This window comes from Dipodomys merriami, unplaced genomic scaffold (genome assembly GCF_024711535.1).
Source record: "Dipodomys merriami isolate MVZ:Mamm:240054 unplaced genomic scaffold, mDipMer1.0.p SCAF_9, whole genome shotgun sequence".
In the NCBI taxonomy this organism is placed as follows: domain Eukaryota; kingdom Metazoa; phylum Chordata; class Mammalia; order Rodentia; family Heteromyidae; genus Dipodomys; species Dipodomys merriami.
Genome location: NW_027206512.1, coordinates 23,579,253 through 23,596,015, shown reverse-complemented (window position 1 = coordinate 23,596,015; position 16,763 = coordinate 23,579,253). Strand labels below are relative to the sequence as shown.

Genomic DNA, 16,763 nt, shown 5'->3' with positions numbered 1-16,763 from the left:
TTATTCTTAGCAAGACTTTTATAGAGAGAATATATCCATACTCTATTGCCAACACTGTCTCTTAAGATATAAATCTGATTATATATAATATCTATATGAACATTTTTCAGGAATAAAATGAAAAATTTGCACAAACATTTGGTCTGTTGTGTACAAACCTGTTAGACTGACAGAGTTGTTAAAATGAATCAGAGTCTTTCAATAAAAGTTGGAACTTCTGTTTCTTAATCCACTTTCCATGTTGTTCTGCATAGAGCAGTTGTACCAGGCATATTCAGGCAATCTAGTAGGAATTTCATTAAGATCTGATTTTAGAATCTATTTCTGTGCAACAATCTGCATTAAGACGTTTACCCACAAGGTGGAGGCAAAGGTTTTTATTTTATTTTATTTTGTGTGTTCTGAGACTTCAGGGCACAGCATATGAAAGATCTTATCTTTACACATTGAAGACCGGACACAGACACTAAGAAAGAATTCACCATATAGGAATCCCCTGCCCCTGATCTATGAATGATGGAGTAGGCCCTATATTGTTCACTGCAGGCTACAACCTGGTAAGCGGCATATGTTATGAAATAGGAACCTTGAGGTAGTAGATGTGGTGGAAGGGACATTTAGGTGTTCTCTTAGCCTGATTGGGGAAAAAAGAATTCATATCACATCCAGGGAGAGCTGGATAAGAAAAGCTTGTCATTTGATTACTTATGACTATGATTTCCTTAGGGGAAGATAAAGAAGTTTCATGCATTCTCTAGTTAAGGACAAATACTCAAAGTGTAGCCGGGAGCTGGTGGCTCACACCTGTAATCCTAGCTACTCAGGAGGCTGAGATCTGAGGATCATGGTTCAAAGCCAGCCCGGGCAGGAAAGTCCTTGAGACTCTTATTTCCAATAAACCACTAGAAAACCGGAAGTGGCACTGTGGCTCCAGCAGTAGAGCGCTAGCCTTGAGCTGAAGAGCGCATAAGAAAAAATAGTGAAAGATGTTCAAAGTTCAGTCAATCCAATATCCAGTTCTACCTAATCAAGCATAAAAGTACTTGCTCAAATGAACCAATTCTCAGTAGTTCAGGAATGATTTGTAAATGTCATTTCTCATAAAATAGTACAGCAGAATTTCTCAAACTTTCACACTGCAACGATTCTGAACATTACAAACAGAAGGAGGCTTATGATTAAATATCTTTGGAAAAATGTTGAATTAGAAACAGAAAATTGTGACTCTTCAAATGAGATATGCCAAAAAACATGGTTTTTTAGCCATGCCCATTTATCTTCCATGGAATGCATGGATGGAAAGGCAGGTCTCTTTGTTCAGTGGTTTACCTTCTCGTATTTTATCAGAAGTATTTGCTTGAAGTGTCAGCAAAGCTATTTTCAATACAGCAATTTAAAATGTTACCTATGATGCTATTTTATCACACAGTGGATAGTTTGTTGCTTTTTGACATTGTGACATCTGAAGAACTTGTTATTCCAGGTTAATTTTCTATTTTGGAAATTTTGTGGATGGTAGGGCTGCAGCTTATACCACATATACTGCAAGGGAGCAAGCATTTTATTTCCATGGTAAACATTTGTTCCTTGTTGAGACTTAGAATTTTGAGAAGTTACAGGGCTGGTTTTGGTTAAGTTGGTTCTCATCATATTGGCCACAAAATGTTTGATCTCTATTGATAGTTCTCATGAGGTGAATTTATATTCTTTGATTCGATTAGCTCTACATATGCAAGAGATTTCTTGGCTTGTATTATTTGTTTCAGAAAACTTTCTAAAAATAAGTTAGGGAATCTTCACTTTTTTGAATATCATCTATTTTTTATATATGGTAGATTGAGCTTAGTTGAAAAATTTATGTCAGTAAGTTGCTCTTAAGAGTTTTTAGCAAACATGAAAGCCACAAAGACTTTCCTTTTTGCAAAATAGATAGTACTTAATTAGTGCTAGCACTCTCAGCTGAAAGCAAGAGGGTGTTTTTGTTTTGCTTGGTTTTTTGAGACATGAGATATCCCGGCTGTTCGCAATACAAGGCAGACTAGCTTTCCCTTAATGATGTCTATTAATCCTGAGTAGCAATCATAGAATGGATGTGGACACTCATTAGGATCATAAAGTGCATGCCTAGTGCTCTGAGTCTTTCGGAATCAGGAGGGAGCTAGAAAAGAGGATAGCTTGCACAGTTGAGGCTGCCTACCATCACATCTTTGTGCAGTCCTCAAGATCAACACCATTCTCAATTGAGTTTAGAGTTTGCATTATATTTCGATTTATTTTTAGAGCAGATCATCATGCTGACCGCTGGATGAACATGTTATAGGTGGAAGAGGTAGGGAGTATCTAAGTAATCTCACGATAAGCTTCAGTGGTTTTGCTTAGCTTGGGCCATCAGATGTCGTTCCCTGGGATAGTTTCAGCTCTAGGTCTGTTAGAGAAAAGGCAATTAGTGACATGTTGGAAAAGCAGCTAATGGACATCAATGATAATGCTTCTTACTAGATGCAAGTAAAATCATGCGACTTTATGGTTATGCCACAGATAAACTTGTCCCCCTTTTTTAAAAAAATCAAATTATTGCTGGACATAGTTTATGCCTCTAGTTCTACCTCTTTGGAGAACTGAAATCAAGAGGATCACAGTTCAAAGTTAGCCCAGGCAACAAGTTTGTAGACACTCCTTAGTGATAAAATGCCTTTCATCCCACCTACTTTGGAGGCTGGAATCTAAAGGATTTCAGTTTCAGGTCAACCTGGGCAAAAACAAACAAAGCGAACCTATAAAACTCAAGCTCAAGAGGAGAAGCTAGATGTGTTGGTTCATAACTGTTATGCCATCTATGGTGGGATGCAAAATAGGAGAATTGAGGTCTTGGTGCAGGCTGGACAAAAAGTAAAACTCTATTGCAAAATAATTGGGCCAAACAGGGCTGACGGGATGGCTCAGTGGCAAAGCACCTGATTAGCAAGTACAAGGCCCTGAGTTCAAACTCCAGTTAAAGCTGAAAAATAAAAATAAACAAAATATCATCATACTTATAGCAAATGCATTTCTACTTATTTTAAAAATTGAATTCTGCTAGCCTGGTGCAAAAACATCTATTTTACTGTGTTCATAAGTTTATGCCTTCGAGTGAGGATGAGATGAAAGATTTGAATATGTTGTTCTCTTCCTTACTGTTTCTCTTGGTTTCATGTTTCTCTCACACTGTGAGTTGCCTGTGCCTGATGTGAATCTGGTCTCTAAAACATTTTTCACCCAGCTTGGTCCTACATGGTGTGGAAAATTCTGTCTCATGGTAATTCAGGCAATGCTACAATACAAACCTGAAAAGAAAAAGTAAAAATGACTGGCTTTGTGAACCTGAGTAATTCCTTCTCTAATGGGCATAAAGTTGGATCTTGTCAAGGTAACAACTAAAGCTTATAATAACACTTTAGTTAAAAGTAAAGCACACGAAACTGTTGATTATACAAGGCACAAACTGGCCATGTTCCTAAGAATCAGATCACCAAACAGCAAAAGGCTTCAGTGTCTACAAGTTCAAATTTCTAAGCAAGACAGGCTTTGATTGAAAAAAAAAAAATATGGCCAACCAAAGTTGGATTAGCAGTTTTAGGAATGGCATTATGCTTATTTGATTATTGTAGGGAGGGAAAAATCATAGAAGAAATGTCTTAGAATGTGGTAGAAATGCTAGTCTATGTGAGGGAAAAGTACTCAGCAGTTAGTCTGGAATCATAAATGAAGACCTAGGTTCAAAGCCGCTTACGACATGCACTTAGGTTGTTTGGGGGCAATGCTACAGATAATGGATGAATCTGGGTTCAACAGAATTCCACAATTCTCCTTAGAACCCAGAAACTACAATGCACTGGTTTGTGTTTTAGAACTGGGGCTCTAGTGTCATTATCCAGAAATAAGGGAGAGTACCCTCCCTATTGTTTAATAGTAAGGTGACTAAGCCTAGGGCCTCATGCATGCTTCTAGGCAAGCGAACTACCATTTGATTATGCTCCCAGCTCTCAACATCCCTTTTTTGCCTATGATCTTGCTAGTTTTACCCAGTCTGGCCTCAATCTTATTATTCCTTAAATGATCTTTATGGTATTATTAGCCTAGATGTGAAGTTATTATGTGACCAGTAAATGTGGACTTAGTCCTAAACATGTCAGATGTTGACTGTGTACAAACAGCCAAGTTGTCTAGATGCTTTATATTCTCAATTGTGAATGCATTTGAATTGATAATAAGTAGGATAAATAACTTGAGTACAATCTCCTCTGTTGGCTGTGATTTTTTTAAATGCAGTATATAATGCTGGAGTCTTTGGTGCTACATGTTTAAAAACGTACTTACCAAAGCTACTATACACATCAGAACTGCAGGACATCTTTCATTTCATTATCAATCTGAAAGCAAAAGTGGCACTCTCTGTGATTTATGAAGCATTTTATTCGAAGACTATGAGATCATCCAGAAGATATGCATCTGAAACCTTGCTTAGAACGAGTCTTATGATGAGAGTATTGCCAAAATGTGTTTTACATTGCCATTTTATTGGCTACACACCACAGTTATTTAGCTCTACATTGTCCCCTCTCTTAAAGAGTTTCTAGTCTGTGGGGACAAAATAAATGAGAGAAAGGACAATAGAATTTTTTTTTTTTTTTTTTGTCGGTCATGGGGCTTGAACTCTGGGCCTGGGCGCTGTCCCTCAGCTCTTCAGCTCAAGGCGAGCGCTCTACCACTTGAGCTACAGCGCCACTTCCGGTTTTCTGGTGGTTTATTGGAGATAGGAGTCTCACGGTCTCTCCTGCCCGGGCTGGCTTTGAACCGCGATCCTCAGATCTCAGCCTCCTGAGTAGCTAGGATTACAGGCGTGAGCCACCAGCGCCCGGCAGGACAATAGAATTTAATAAGAGCTAATTATGGAGTAGATAGAAAATGTTATGGCATAACAGAAAAGCTTGAGTGCTGAAGGGTTCCTGGAGGTGGTGATATCTGAATGGCTCCCCAAAAACTATGGGTGAGGAGAGCAGGCTCAGTGAGCATCAGCAGAGGCTCTGAGGTCAGACCAAGTTTAAGGAATGGGACTGAAAGAGCACAAGTGGTTCAGGAGAACCTTGGAAGAATGCACAAGAAATAGTGCTAGAGGTCAGACAGGAAAGGAACTCAAGTATCCAAAATCTTGTGTCATTAAAAAAAATCCAATTGAAAATTGAACTTTAACTTAGAATCAAATAAACAAAAGGACAGCCACAAAACACATTTTCCTTAAATAATAATGATTAAGTATTGCATAAATGAATTTATTTAATAAGGGTATTTAAATAAATATTTATCACACAATTATTAATAAATATTATATAAATATATTTATTTAATATAAGCACATATTTATTTATAGATACATATATTTATTTAATATAAAGGCATGTTATATAAAGTTGGATATAAAGATACTATATCTACCTTTGCCTATTTTCACAGAGATTTTATTTTTTAATCTCAGTATTAAGATGGACAGTGGATAGGCCAGAGTATGTCCCAGTTGGGAAATTGCAATCCAAAATTAGGAAATGTACATGTAGATGATAGGTAGAGTACTGAGATGTATTATTGAGGCATTAGAATTGATAGGATATGTGTGTATGCACATGTATGTGTGTGAGTGTATGTAAAAAGGAAAAGTTAAATATCATTGAATTTTTATTTGGAGACAATGGGTGGAATGAGGTGTTGTTGAGACATTTGGGAAACATAAGAGGAAGTTTTAGGAGAAAGACTTTGGTCATACTTCTAATAGGACAAGAAATCATATAAAAGTCTGCATGGAGAACTGGCTGATAAGTCTGGTGATAAAAGGAGAGGTAGACACTTGCACATTAAAAGCATGGGTGCAAGAACCCTCAGGAAAATGTAGTATCATGGAGTTGAAGAGCAAGGACAAAATACTGGAAAGAGAAGTTTAATGAAAGGGTAAAGGAGGAGGAAAAGATAGAATAAATAAGAACACGTTATAGGCCCAAAAGAGTAGTAAATGCTAACATAGATGCTATAGAAACTGTTTCAAGGATAGTTTTGAGTATTAAATGTTTTGCACATAATTCTACTATGGACTAATTAACATTGTTAGGTTTAGCAAGAAGGAAACTAGCGGTATAAACTTGTTGATGGTATCATGGTACTATCAGAAGCTAGACTGCAAAAGATTGAGAAATTACAAAGAAGAATGAGAAATCAGAAGATACTCTATTCTCTCAAAAATGCCACTGTGCTGGGCTGGGTGGCACAAACCTGTAAACTTAGCTATTTGAGGGACAGAGATCTGAAGGAATTTGGTTCCAGGCCATTCAAGGCAAAAGTTTGCCAGACTCTACCTTAACCAGTTCTGCACATGAAAGAAGAGAAAGGAATTGAAGGAAGAGAGGGAGATTTTGTGAGCACAAAAAAAGCAATGAAATTAAAAAAGAAAGTATAATAGATGGAGAAAGATTCCAAGGAAGAGAGCTAGATGGAGTTCAGAGTGACAGACTTCCAATCTGGTGAACTTCTGCTGTTTGAACAAACGTAACTTCAATTTTCAGTCAATAGTAGTAGTCTTGCTATCAAAACTTAGCCCTTTTCATTATTAGCCAAATTAAGTCTGAAGACCATGATCCAGAGGGGAACAGACCAACTTAGAATAAGCTTACGATTTCCCAATATTACATAAAATCTCTTGTTCAACAGTTACAGAGGGAAATTAAATGGCATTTAACATATAGAGTTGTTTTAGGTTATTCTATAAACATAAGCATCCAAAACTAGTAATATTCTGCTTCCTATATCACAAAGTCTCTATGTACTGAAAGACTTAATCAGCTAGCATGAATGTGGTTGCTTTTTTTTCCTGAAGTATGAGGTATAGAGGGAAATTGAAAGATGTATCAGAGTTCAAATTTTATAATATTTCTGAATTGGGAGCCAAAACATTTTTAAAAGAAAAAAATCACAATTATGAATGTCTCACATTTAATATTAAACTCACAACTTTAATATTAAAATATTTTTTACTCTAAAATAAACTGCTATGGTAAAGAATATTGGTGTGACCTTCAGTTTTTTTTCTTGCATCATACAAAACCAAAATATTTTTATAGTTAAAATGAAAGTTATGGCATGATCTCATTTTTCTAAAAGCATTCTGTTTATCAATTCATCTGCCTATTTGCATAGATATGAATATATCTACATAAACACACATACCTATGTTCAAGATAGAATTTTCCTGAAGCAGTATTTATGTTAGATGGACTCTCTACTATATTCTTCTGTTTATTAAAAGCTGTGAATAGGTTACCATCTACAGTCTAAAAAAATACTGTACATAGCTATCTGTATTCACACTTTTGTTTCTTACAACATTTTACAGATTTGGTAATGCCTCGGTTTCTTATTTTTCCAACAGCATCAACTAGTTGCACATATTAGTTGACATGTTCATATGTGCATACAATGTGCCTTGATTGGACTCATTTCTCCATCACTTTTGCTCATTCCATTTCTGTTAGTTCTTAAGTGACCATGTCATTTCTAAGGTAAGAAAGCTACAAGAGCAACACGAGATGCTTATCACATAACAGGTTTCAACAGAAAGAAAGAACGGAATGCATTAGCTCTTCCAATATTCTGCAGTGATGAAAAGGTTACCTACCAGAGAGTCGCAGTAGAGTGGAGGTGAGTTCATGGAGCAGCACTTGGAGGCGAAGTCTGAGTTTCTGTGAACTAGCGCTTCCAAATCATCAGGCATTGCATCAGGATATTTTGCTCTTAGTCTCTCTGTGAGTCTGAAAGATCATTTCATATGTAAGGTGTTACAGGTGTATTTTAGAAACATAGCTAAAACAAAGTGACAGGCCCCTTCATAACTAACAGAGTAAATAAAATAAAACCAGAAATACTTGCTATTCTAAAGAAAAGTCTAACTCTGCGGATGATTTTTGGAGAGTCAATCTGAAATTGCGAAGCGAGATCGATGCCTCATTCGGCATCCTGAAAGTAAACATAGAAATCACAGCTGAACTGAAAGTTTCCCTCTAATTTGCTTATTATTTCAACATGAATGACTTCCTTTCCCCTTCTCTTCAGTTTTAGAGTAAAAGCAACTTAAAAACATTTCCTGTAAGGGTTGGTGGCATGTCTCAATTGTTCTTCCATGAAATTCTACAACTCAAAACTGGTTGTTAAGCCTGTCTCTGTGATATTCTTCTAGATCACACTGTTGGTCAGATTTCTGATACCTGAGAAAGAACTATTTCAAACTGAAGTTTCATAAATGTTCATGTTCTTATAGAATGTTCTAAGGTACTTCATGGAGGTCACTGGAAGACATGTCTTACTTTGGGGAAGTTTCTTCAGAAAATCTTATTGTGGATTACTATTTGTGCTTACTTGAGGCCTCGCTTGCCCAAGATGATTTGGAATGGATCTGAGACATTGACTAAATAAATTTAAATGGAAATTATACAACTTCTCAATGAAGGTATCCCTCCCCCTCCCAAATACTGTGTCTTTTGTTATTATGTAGTATTAATGCCTATTTATAAAGAAATGCTTTCTCCTCTTAACTGATAAAACTTTCAACTTAAAGGGAATGACTAACACTATATCAGATAAAAGGTTTAGGTCTTGCCAGGCACTGGTGGCTCACTCCTGTAATCCCAGCTACTTGGGAGGCTGAGATCTGAGGATCGAGGTTCAAAGCCAGCCAGAAGACTCTTATCTCCAATTAACCACCAGGAAACCAAAAGTGGCACTGTGGCTCAGGTGGTAGAGTACTAGCCTTGAGCTGAAGAGCTGAGGGACAGCACCCAGGTCCAGAGTTTAACCCCATGACCGACAAAAAAAGAAAAAAGTTTAGGTCTTTTTGTCAGGCAATATGTAGTGAACGTAGATAATATTTTTCAGTCGTTTCATAGTTTCTCAATATTTATAGTAATAGTCACAGAATACTTTGATCAAAATTGTTTATAAATTATGTGTTTGTTGCCATTTTGAATCAAGTCCCTGCTGACAAATTTCTGTAATTGCTATTTTTTGTCTAGGTTCTAATTGTACACCAGATAGATTCCCCCTCCACCCCCAGAATAGACCTCAGTGGGTTTTGATATGGATATTTAATTCTGACTACTTTTTAAACTCTTCTAATCTAACCTCCTTTTATTGTTCTTTGCTTAGCACAGTCTAAGTTTCCAATTATACCTTTAAATCATAATACTAGATACATGGTATTAATACATTTGGAGACTACAACCAAAACAAGTATCTTACTTTTTCTTGTACTCCGTAAATGTGTTTTCTGAATAATCGGCACATAGTTCATGTACCTTTCCAAGGAAAGAATTTAGTACCATTGTCAGCTTAGGGTTCTGTAAAAGAAATTACATATTTTGCTTGGAAACATTGTTGTAAGAGATTGTTAAACAAGAATTCTGAGTCCTAGTTACTCTAGGCATTTTTCTGTATAAGTCCAAATAGTAAATATTGTAGACTCTGAAGGTCATTATATGCTCTTGTTTAGAACCTCTTAACTGTATACAAAAGCAATCATAAATAGTGTATAAACAAGGAGGATGACTGTGTTCAAATTAAATATGAAGGCTGAATTTGAATTTCACTTAATTTTCATATATCATGAAATTTAAACTCCTTTTGATGTTCTTTGCCCACCCTCCCCCCCCAGCCATAGAAAGTGTATTTCCATTTTGTACTTATAGGTCACAGAAAAGCAGGCAGTGGGACAGGGTTTGCCCATGAACTGTACTTCCAATTCTCTTGGGAATTGGAATGCATCAGTAATACAAGAGGTTTCACTCCTGACCTACGTGGTTGACATGGACCAGGTACCTTATCATTAAAACACGTGCTGGGGTCTTGTAAGTCACAGCACTCACTGAGGCTTTTCAGGGTTGGCTCAAGTATTTTGCTGAGGAACACTTCTGGAATATTCGTCCTTTTATTTAGCTCAAATGTGTACCTAGAATCAGAGAGAAAAGGAGACCATATCCTTTAAGCTGTATGTTCATGTTTCCAAGCAGGACATACCTAGTACAATGGCAGAGTACCTGGTTTGTGGATCTTCATTTAAAAAGAGAGCCCAAATTACCTCCATTTCAATGGGATTTGGATGAGACAATATTTTGTCAAAGTACAATGCTGCAAAACCTTGCTTTCAAAAGGAATAATCTTTTCATTAAAGCACAAGTTGCTTGTTTGAAAGAGTGTAATGAATATTTATAAATTATATAAAAACCTGTGAATTCAAGTTCATATGGGACTTACCCTTGATGTGTAAAACAATTGACCCTATGCATAACATCTATTAAATATTTTAGGCAGCTTTTTGTAAAACACAAAAACAACAACAAACAGTTTGACTAATCTTTTTTTTCCCTCATGTTGTATTCAATTCTTTTTTCAGTTATATGAAATGGGATGCAGGCCAACAGTCCATTCTGCAGAGCCAATAATAGTCCCCTACCAGAATGGAGCAGTTACTGAGATGGACCATCTGTTCTCTTCCTCCCTTTTAAGATGCAAAGAACCAAAGTGTTTAATAGGAAAATGAGTCAGGATAGATAGCTGAAGATGGATTAAAAGATGGGAAAATTATGTTATTTTTTTAACAGATATAAGAAGGGACAACCTAGAAGTTACAATCAGGAAGCAAATGGAAAGAGCAATTCATGTGCCCTCTCACCATACTTTCAGGTGCTAAGTTACAAGGACTGTGAGATCTAAGGGAGGCTATTTTGATCTGTCCACTCCTTTGAAATGGTAAAAGTCTACTAACTCTCTGTAAAGGGATAGAGACAGAAAGGTGGGAAGCAAACCTGGGGAAAAGAAGTCCTCAAACTCTCTATTGTCTTATGGTTTGGGTGGGCCCAGAAACATCTCCATATTTTATTATTATATGCAGCACCCATCTTGGCCACCCAAAGCCACTGTCTACTGATTGGAGGTTGCTGGATCACATGACTACATACATTCTCCCAGCTCCAAAAGAATAAAGGCAGCAGATAACAGCTGCCATTGGAGCATTTAACTTACATTTTCTGCAAGGGAAACAGAAATGTTTCTCTCTGTCTCTCTCTCTCTCTCTCTCTCTCTCTCTCTCTCTCTCTCTCTCTCTCTCTCTCTCTCTCTCTCTCTCTCTCTCTCTCTCTCTTCCTTCATTTCTCCCTAAGTAAGTAGCCTATTACACTAAGAACAAACCCTTGTTAAAATATTTAGAAGAAAACAGAAAACAAAATAAAAATTCACTGTTGCTCTCCTTTTTTTCTCTCTCTTTATGTGTGTGTCTCTTTTGTGTTACTAGGGATTGTACTCAAAGGCCTTTGGACTCAAAGGCATGTTATCAGTTGAGCCACACCCTCAACTTTTTTTGTCAGTTGTGGACTTGAACTCGGGGCCTGGGCACTGTACCTGAGCACTTTTGCTCAAGGCTAGCACTCTACAACTTTTAGCCACAGCTCCACTTCATTTTTTGAGTGGTTAATTGAAGATGAGAGTCTCATGGGTACCTTTTTGTTAGGGATGGCATTGAACCATGATCTTCGGATCCCAGCCTTCTAAGTAGGTAGTATTATAGGTGTGAGGCGCCGACAGCTAGCTCCCAGCTCTGTTTGCTATGGTAAATTTTCGGATAGTATCTTGCTTGTATACTCAAGCTGGACTGGACTAACATCTACCTATTTATGCTTTTTCTCATATCTGGGATGTCAGGTGTTTGCCAGTAACACTAGCTATTGGTTAAGATGAGGTCTTGTAATCTTTTTTTATAGGCAGCCTCAAACTCTGGTCCTCCTGATCGCCACCTCTAAGTAGTTAGGATTTACAGGCGTGTGCTGCTAAAGTCTAGCTAATCTCTTTTTATCTTTCAATGGCATGAATATTGCTACTTTCAAGAAAATGATTCTATCTTGGTTGTGCTTCATTTGTACCAAGTATTTACTTTCTGCAAGTTTGATAAGTTTAGGCTATTGATTTGTGACATAGTATTATTACAACTAATAAAATGAAACTAGTTAATAATAACATTTCTGTCACCATGCTATATGATATGATACTGAAAGTCCACAAAAACAAAATTGTAAAGAAAACTTTGCTTGAGTTTAAGGTGGATGTTAATGTAGCCATTTGAAAGTCACAATACCAAAACATGTAACCATATGATTAAGTCCAAATCAGAAGCAAACATAGTGTTTAAGTTCCTGGCCAATGCACCAAGTCTGTTAGTAGAAAGTTTAGAGTAGCTAAACAACCTTGGTGCTTGCATCTGGCGAGAGAATTCAGGAAAGATGCAAACATAAGTAAAGATGATGGAAAAGTTCATTAGAAAAGACATATGGTAGAGAAGGAGAGACTGTGGCATAGACATGTCATGTGGAAGGCAGTATTTTTAGCTTATGTCTGCCGTCTGGGCTGCTTGAGCCATCTTCCTCATTACAGAGCTTGGCCTAGGGTTAAATAGTGAAAATTGGAAGGTTTTCTGCTTAGTGGGTCTCCTTTTCTGTTTCCTGAAAGCATGTGATGTCACATCTCATCCTTATTTCCTCATTCTTTGTAGCCCTGCTTTCTCCACATTGTTGTCTGGCAGGTTTTGCTATCAATCTACTTTTCTAGCTACAAGCAATGTATGTATACTTTTCTCCTAACTTATATACCTTCTCACAATCTGGCTGGTAGTGAGATTCCTTTGGTCAAGGTGAAAATAAAACAGAAATATATTTCACAGCACCTCTACTTACCGAGCCACAGCTTTGGTGTTTTGTTGATTACACAGGTCTTGAGTTACAGGCAACTTAACAGGTAGCAGTTGGGCTGGTTGGAGAGCTGGCATGAAGTAAGTGCACACAAAAATGTCCATGGGTGTCTTTTCTTGACAACAGTCTTTAATCTTAGTGCTCACTGAGGATAAGTTGTCACAGATTTTTACTGTGTATTCAGGCAGCTATAAAAAAGAATAGTGCAATTTATTGGTGTATTTGTGTGTGGTTAGTTTCCTTATTGGAGTTTAAAAAAAAAACAATAAGGCATTCTAAGGCATACAAACTCTGGCATCATGTTTATAAAAGTCAACATGAATGCTATTAGAAAATTGGGGATAGGTATGGTGGCTGATGCCCTAAGTCTAGCTATTTGGAAGGGAAAGATTGGGAGACTAGTTTAAAGCCAGCCCATGCTAAATTTCATGGTTCTCCATCTCAACCATGAAATTCTGGGTGCTGTAGCATTCACCTGCCATTCTAAGGGAGGATCATGGTACATTCTGGCCTAAGGATAAGCATGAGACCTTATTTGAAAAGGAACCAAAGCAAAAAAGGACCTTCACACAGCCCAGGTGGTAGAGGGCCTACCTGCCAAGTGCAAGTTTCTGAGTTCAAACTCTAGTGCCTTGAGAGTGGTTGTCCAATACTCATGACGCTCTGGGTTCAATCCCCACCCTCCCAGCACTGGGAGAAAAAGTAAATTGATTTAATATTTGGGAAGATAATTTGTCAATGCACACTATGTTTTTTGTATCTGAAGTATGATTTCATTTATAAGAATTTATACTTAGAAAATACAGGATTAAGAGAAGACCTTACCAGAAGGTGATAAAGCACAGTATTACTTAAACTTTTCAAAATGCAACCTAGGGCTGGGAAGGTGGCTCAGTGGTAGAGCGCTTGCCTTGCATAAATGAGGCCCTGGGTTTAATTCCTCAGCACCACATAAGCAAAAAGAAAAAAGCCAGAAGTGGCGCTGTGGCTCAAGTGGTAGAGCGCTAGCCTTGAGCTGAAGAGCTCAGGGACAGCGCCCAGGCCCAGAGTTCAGGCCCCACGACCAGACTCCCTCCCCCCTTCAAAAAAAAGCAACCTAATACTATAATAAGAAGATTAATTAAATAAAAATCTGATATATAAGGGGGATAGGTTTTTAATGTAAGCAACAGTTATATACAACAGAGTCCTGTTTAGGCATTATGTATGATTATAGATAAAACATATGAATATAGTCATGTAGTTTTGATGGAGAAAGAGCAAGAAACTCAATGTATCTCTTAATAAAATGGGCAATGGGATCTTGGAAGCTGATCCTCAGCTTAGTAGTTCTTCAAATTTATTTCTATGTGAGAGAATCACACAAATTGGAGATGAAGGAAAAATTCAAGGTGCCTATCAAATGACAAAATGTATAATAAAAGCATCAATCGTATAAAGGTTGCAGCATTAATAAGACTTCAGGCAATAATGACATTTATCTGCACTCCTAATAGTATTGTGCATTAGAATGCGACTGAAGAACTGAGGTTTAAATTGCATCCAAATTAAAAATATGCTTAATTATAATTATAATTAAATTAACTATACTGTTTGTTAACAGATACTCTACAGCACTGGTAGTGCAAAGTCTGGGAATCAAGTAATCTAATTATGGCATATTGATTGTCACTCTTTTGGACTCAAATTATTCACCATTGTTCATCTATTTCCTCTTCTGTAAATTGGATTTAAAAAATACACTTATGGCCAGGTGCTGTTGCACATGCCTGTAATCCTAGCTATTTGGGAATCTGAGATCTGAAGATCAGGATTTGAAGCCAACCTGGGCAGGAAAGTCCTTGAAACTCTTACCTCCAATTTACCCACCAAAAATGCAGGAAAATGCAAAAATGCAAAAAAGCTCAGGGACAGTACCAGGCCCTGGGTTCAAGCCCTAAGGCTGGCATAAAATATAAGTATTTATTTATTTATGGCTGGGTATTGGTGACTGATGGCTATAATCCTAGGTACTAGGGAGGTGGAGATCTCAGGATCACTTACTTAAGCCAGCCCAGGCAGAAAAGTCTGAGATTTATCTCAAATAACTAGCAAATAGCCAGAAGTGGAGGTATGGCTGAAATAGTGAAAAAGCCAAGTAAGAGTGTGAGGCCCTGGGTTCAAGCCATAGTATAAGCACACACACACACACACACATACACACACACACACACACACACACACACACACACACACAGTCTCTCTCTCTATATATATATATTACTATTTATGAATTTTAAAGATGCATGTAAGAATCATTACAATAACACATATGCAAAATGCCTGCCAATCAGTCCACATTCCTCAACATTCAGCAAGTCTGACCACATGGTAATGGCCTTACCTCTTTAGCCATGCAGTCTTCAGATGTAGATTCACAGCATCTTGCAAGGATGTTAGTAGCATCTTCAGCTAGTGGCAAAACATGCTCTAGTTCAGCAGCAGGTGCTTTTTGAGCTAGTTTTATGAGGTGACTAAATAGTTTGAGATGAATTTGTTAGCTTGCATTCTTAGTTTTCTTGATTTCATCGTAAACACACTGCCTAAAGGAATTCTGTAGTTTTAACTCTTGACACAAAAGATGCATGAAATATATCTGACCTTGTAAGCCAAACCCACATACCCCAAATTCAACATCCTCAATGAATCATTTCTACATTTCAGTATGTAAATGAAGTTTCTCTTCTGACCAGGTCTATGTAGTTAAAGCATGCCTTTAAAATGTTGGGTCTAATACAATGAGGAAGAAAGCACTTTCATCTTTGTATTCATGAGATCAAGTTGTTTTTGTGGCCTCTCAAAAGTCTTTTTAAAAAGATGAAGTTAAAAACTAGAGGTGAAAAGAGTTTCTGTACATTGGGGCCAAGTTTCTTCTTCACTCTGTATTTTCTCTAGCTTTAACTTGGGATAATGTTTTAAACAAGGTTCTTCTATGTTTTCCTGGCTGTGGCAGTACATTTTTCCTTTGGTATTTGGTTCTTAAATTGCAAAATAAGAGTTGATAATGCAGGGGGTGTGGTTCTAATGATTGAATGCTTGTTTAGTGAGTACAAGAAGCCTTGGGTTCAAACTCCACTACCACAAAAGAGAGAAAGAAAGAAAAAGTATTGAGTTGAATAAAGAACTAAAGAGCTCTTTTAAAAAGTAATGAAACACCTATAGTTCTATACACCAATGCTAGTAAATGCAGATGCTTCCTGTGTAGAAAACTTTTTAAGTATTTATAAGACTTACACACATGACTAGGATTTGTCCTTTGATTCTCGTTTGTTCTTTCGCTGACTATAACAGAAATGCTATTAAATATACTTTCTCAGTATTATTAATCTAACAGATTTATGTTGTACTAAGGGACAAAATTTATGATCCTCCTGATTGCTGGGATTACAAGGTGCTCTTTCAAAGCTAGCCAGGGTTGTCTTTTGAAAGACTATGCTATATTCCATTATATAAGTATACAATGTTTTGTTTATCCATTCATCTCCCAATGCACAACAGATTCCACTTGTTAGCTATTGGGAATAATGCAGTGATGAATACAGTATTGGAAATACCTTTTGGAGAGTTGCTTTCCAGTTTTTGCCTATAGGACTTGAAGAAAAATTCCTGGGTCATTATTGTAATTCTATTTTTAAATTTTAGAAGGAATCCATAAATTTTTTAATGATTGAGATATTTTCCATTCCTACTAATAGTACACAAATATTCTAATTTTTTCCTTGTATTCTTGTCAATATTTGCTATTTCCTGTTTTTTACAGTGTCTATCTTAATGGGTGTGGGTGATAGCTCATTGTTGTTTTGCTTTGCATGTCTCTTATGATTAGTGGCATTGAACATCTTTCATATGTTGTTGGATATTTTCTCTGAAGAACTGTTTATTCAAGTCCTTTGTTCATTTTAGCTCTGTTTTTGTGGT

The 16,763-nt window shown here is 36.9% G+C and overlaps 1 protein-coding gene across 1 annotated transcript in view; it reads right to left on the bottom strand.

Annotated features, from left to right (window-relative positions):
* Positions 1-2,245: 2,245 nt before the first annotated feature.
* Positions 2,246-16,763, bottom strand: part of Gc (GC vitamin D binding protein) — a 31,057-nt gene continuing 16,539 nt past the window's right edge. The window contains exons 7-13 of the mRNA XM_070013028.1: positions 15,190-15,319; positions 12,792-12,994; positions 9,889-10,018; positions 9,313-9,410; positions 7,697-7,829; positions 4,357-4,409; positions 2,246-2,425 (exon numbers count right to left, since the gene is read on the bottom strand). Coding sequence (XP_069869129.1) covers positions 4,374-4,409; positions 7,697-7,829; positions 9,313-9,410; positions 9,889-10,018; positions 12,792-12,994; positions 15,190-15,319 — 730 coding nt within the window. The 3' untranslated portion in view covers positions 2,246-2,425; positions 4,357-4,373. The remainder of the gene's footprint in view (positions 2,426-4,356; positions 4,410-7,696; positions 7,830-9,312; positions 9,411-9,888; positions 10,019-12,791; positions 12,995-15,189; positions 15,320-16,763) is intronic.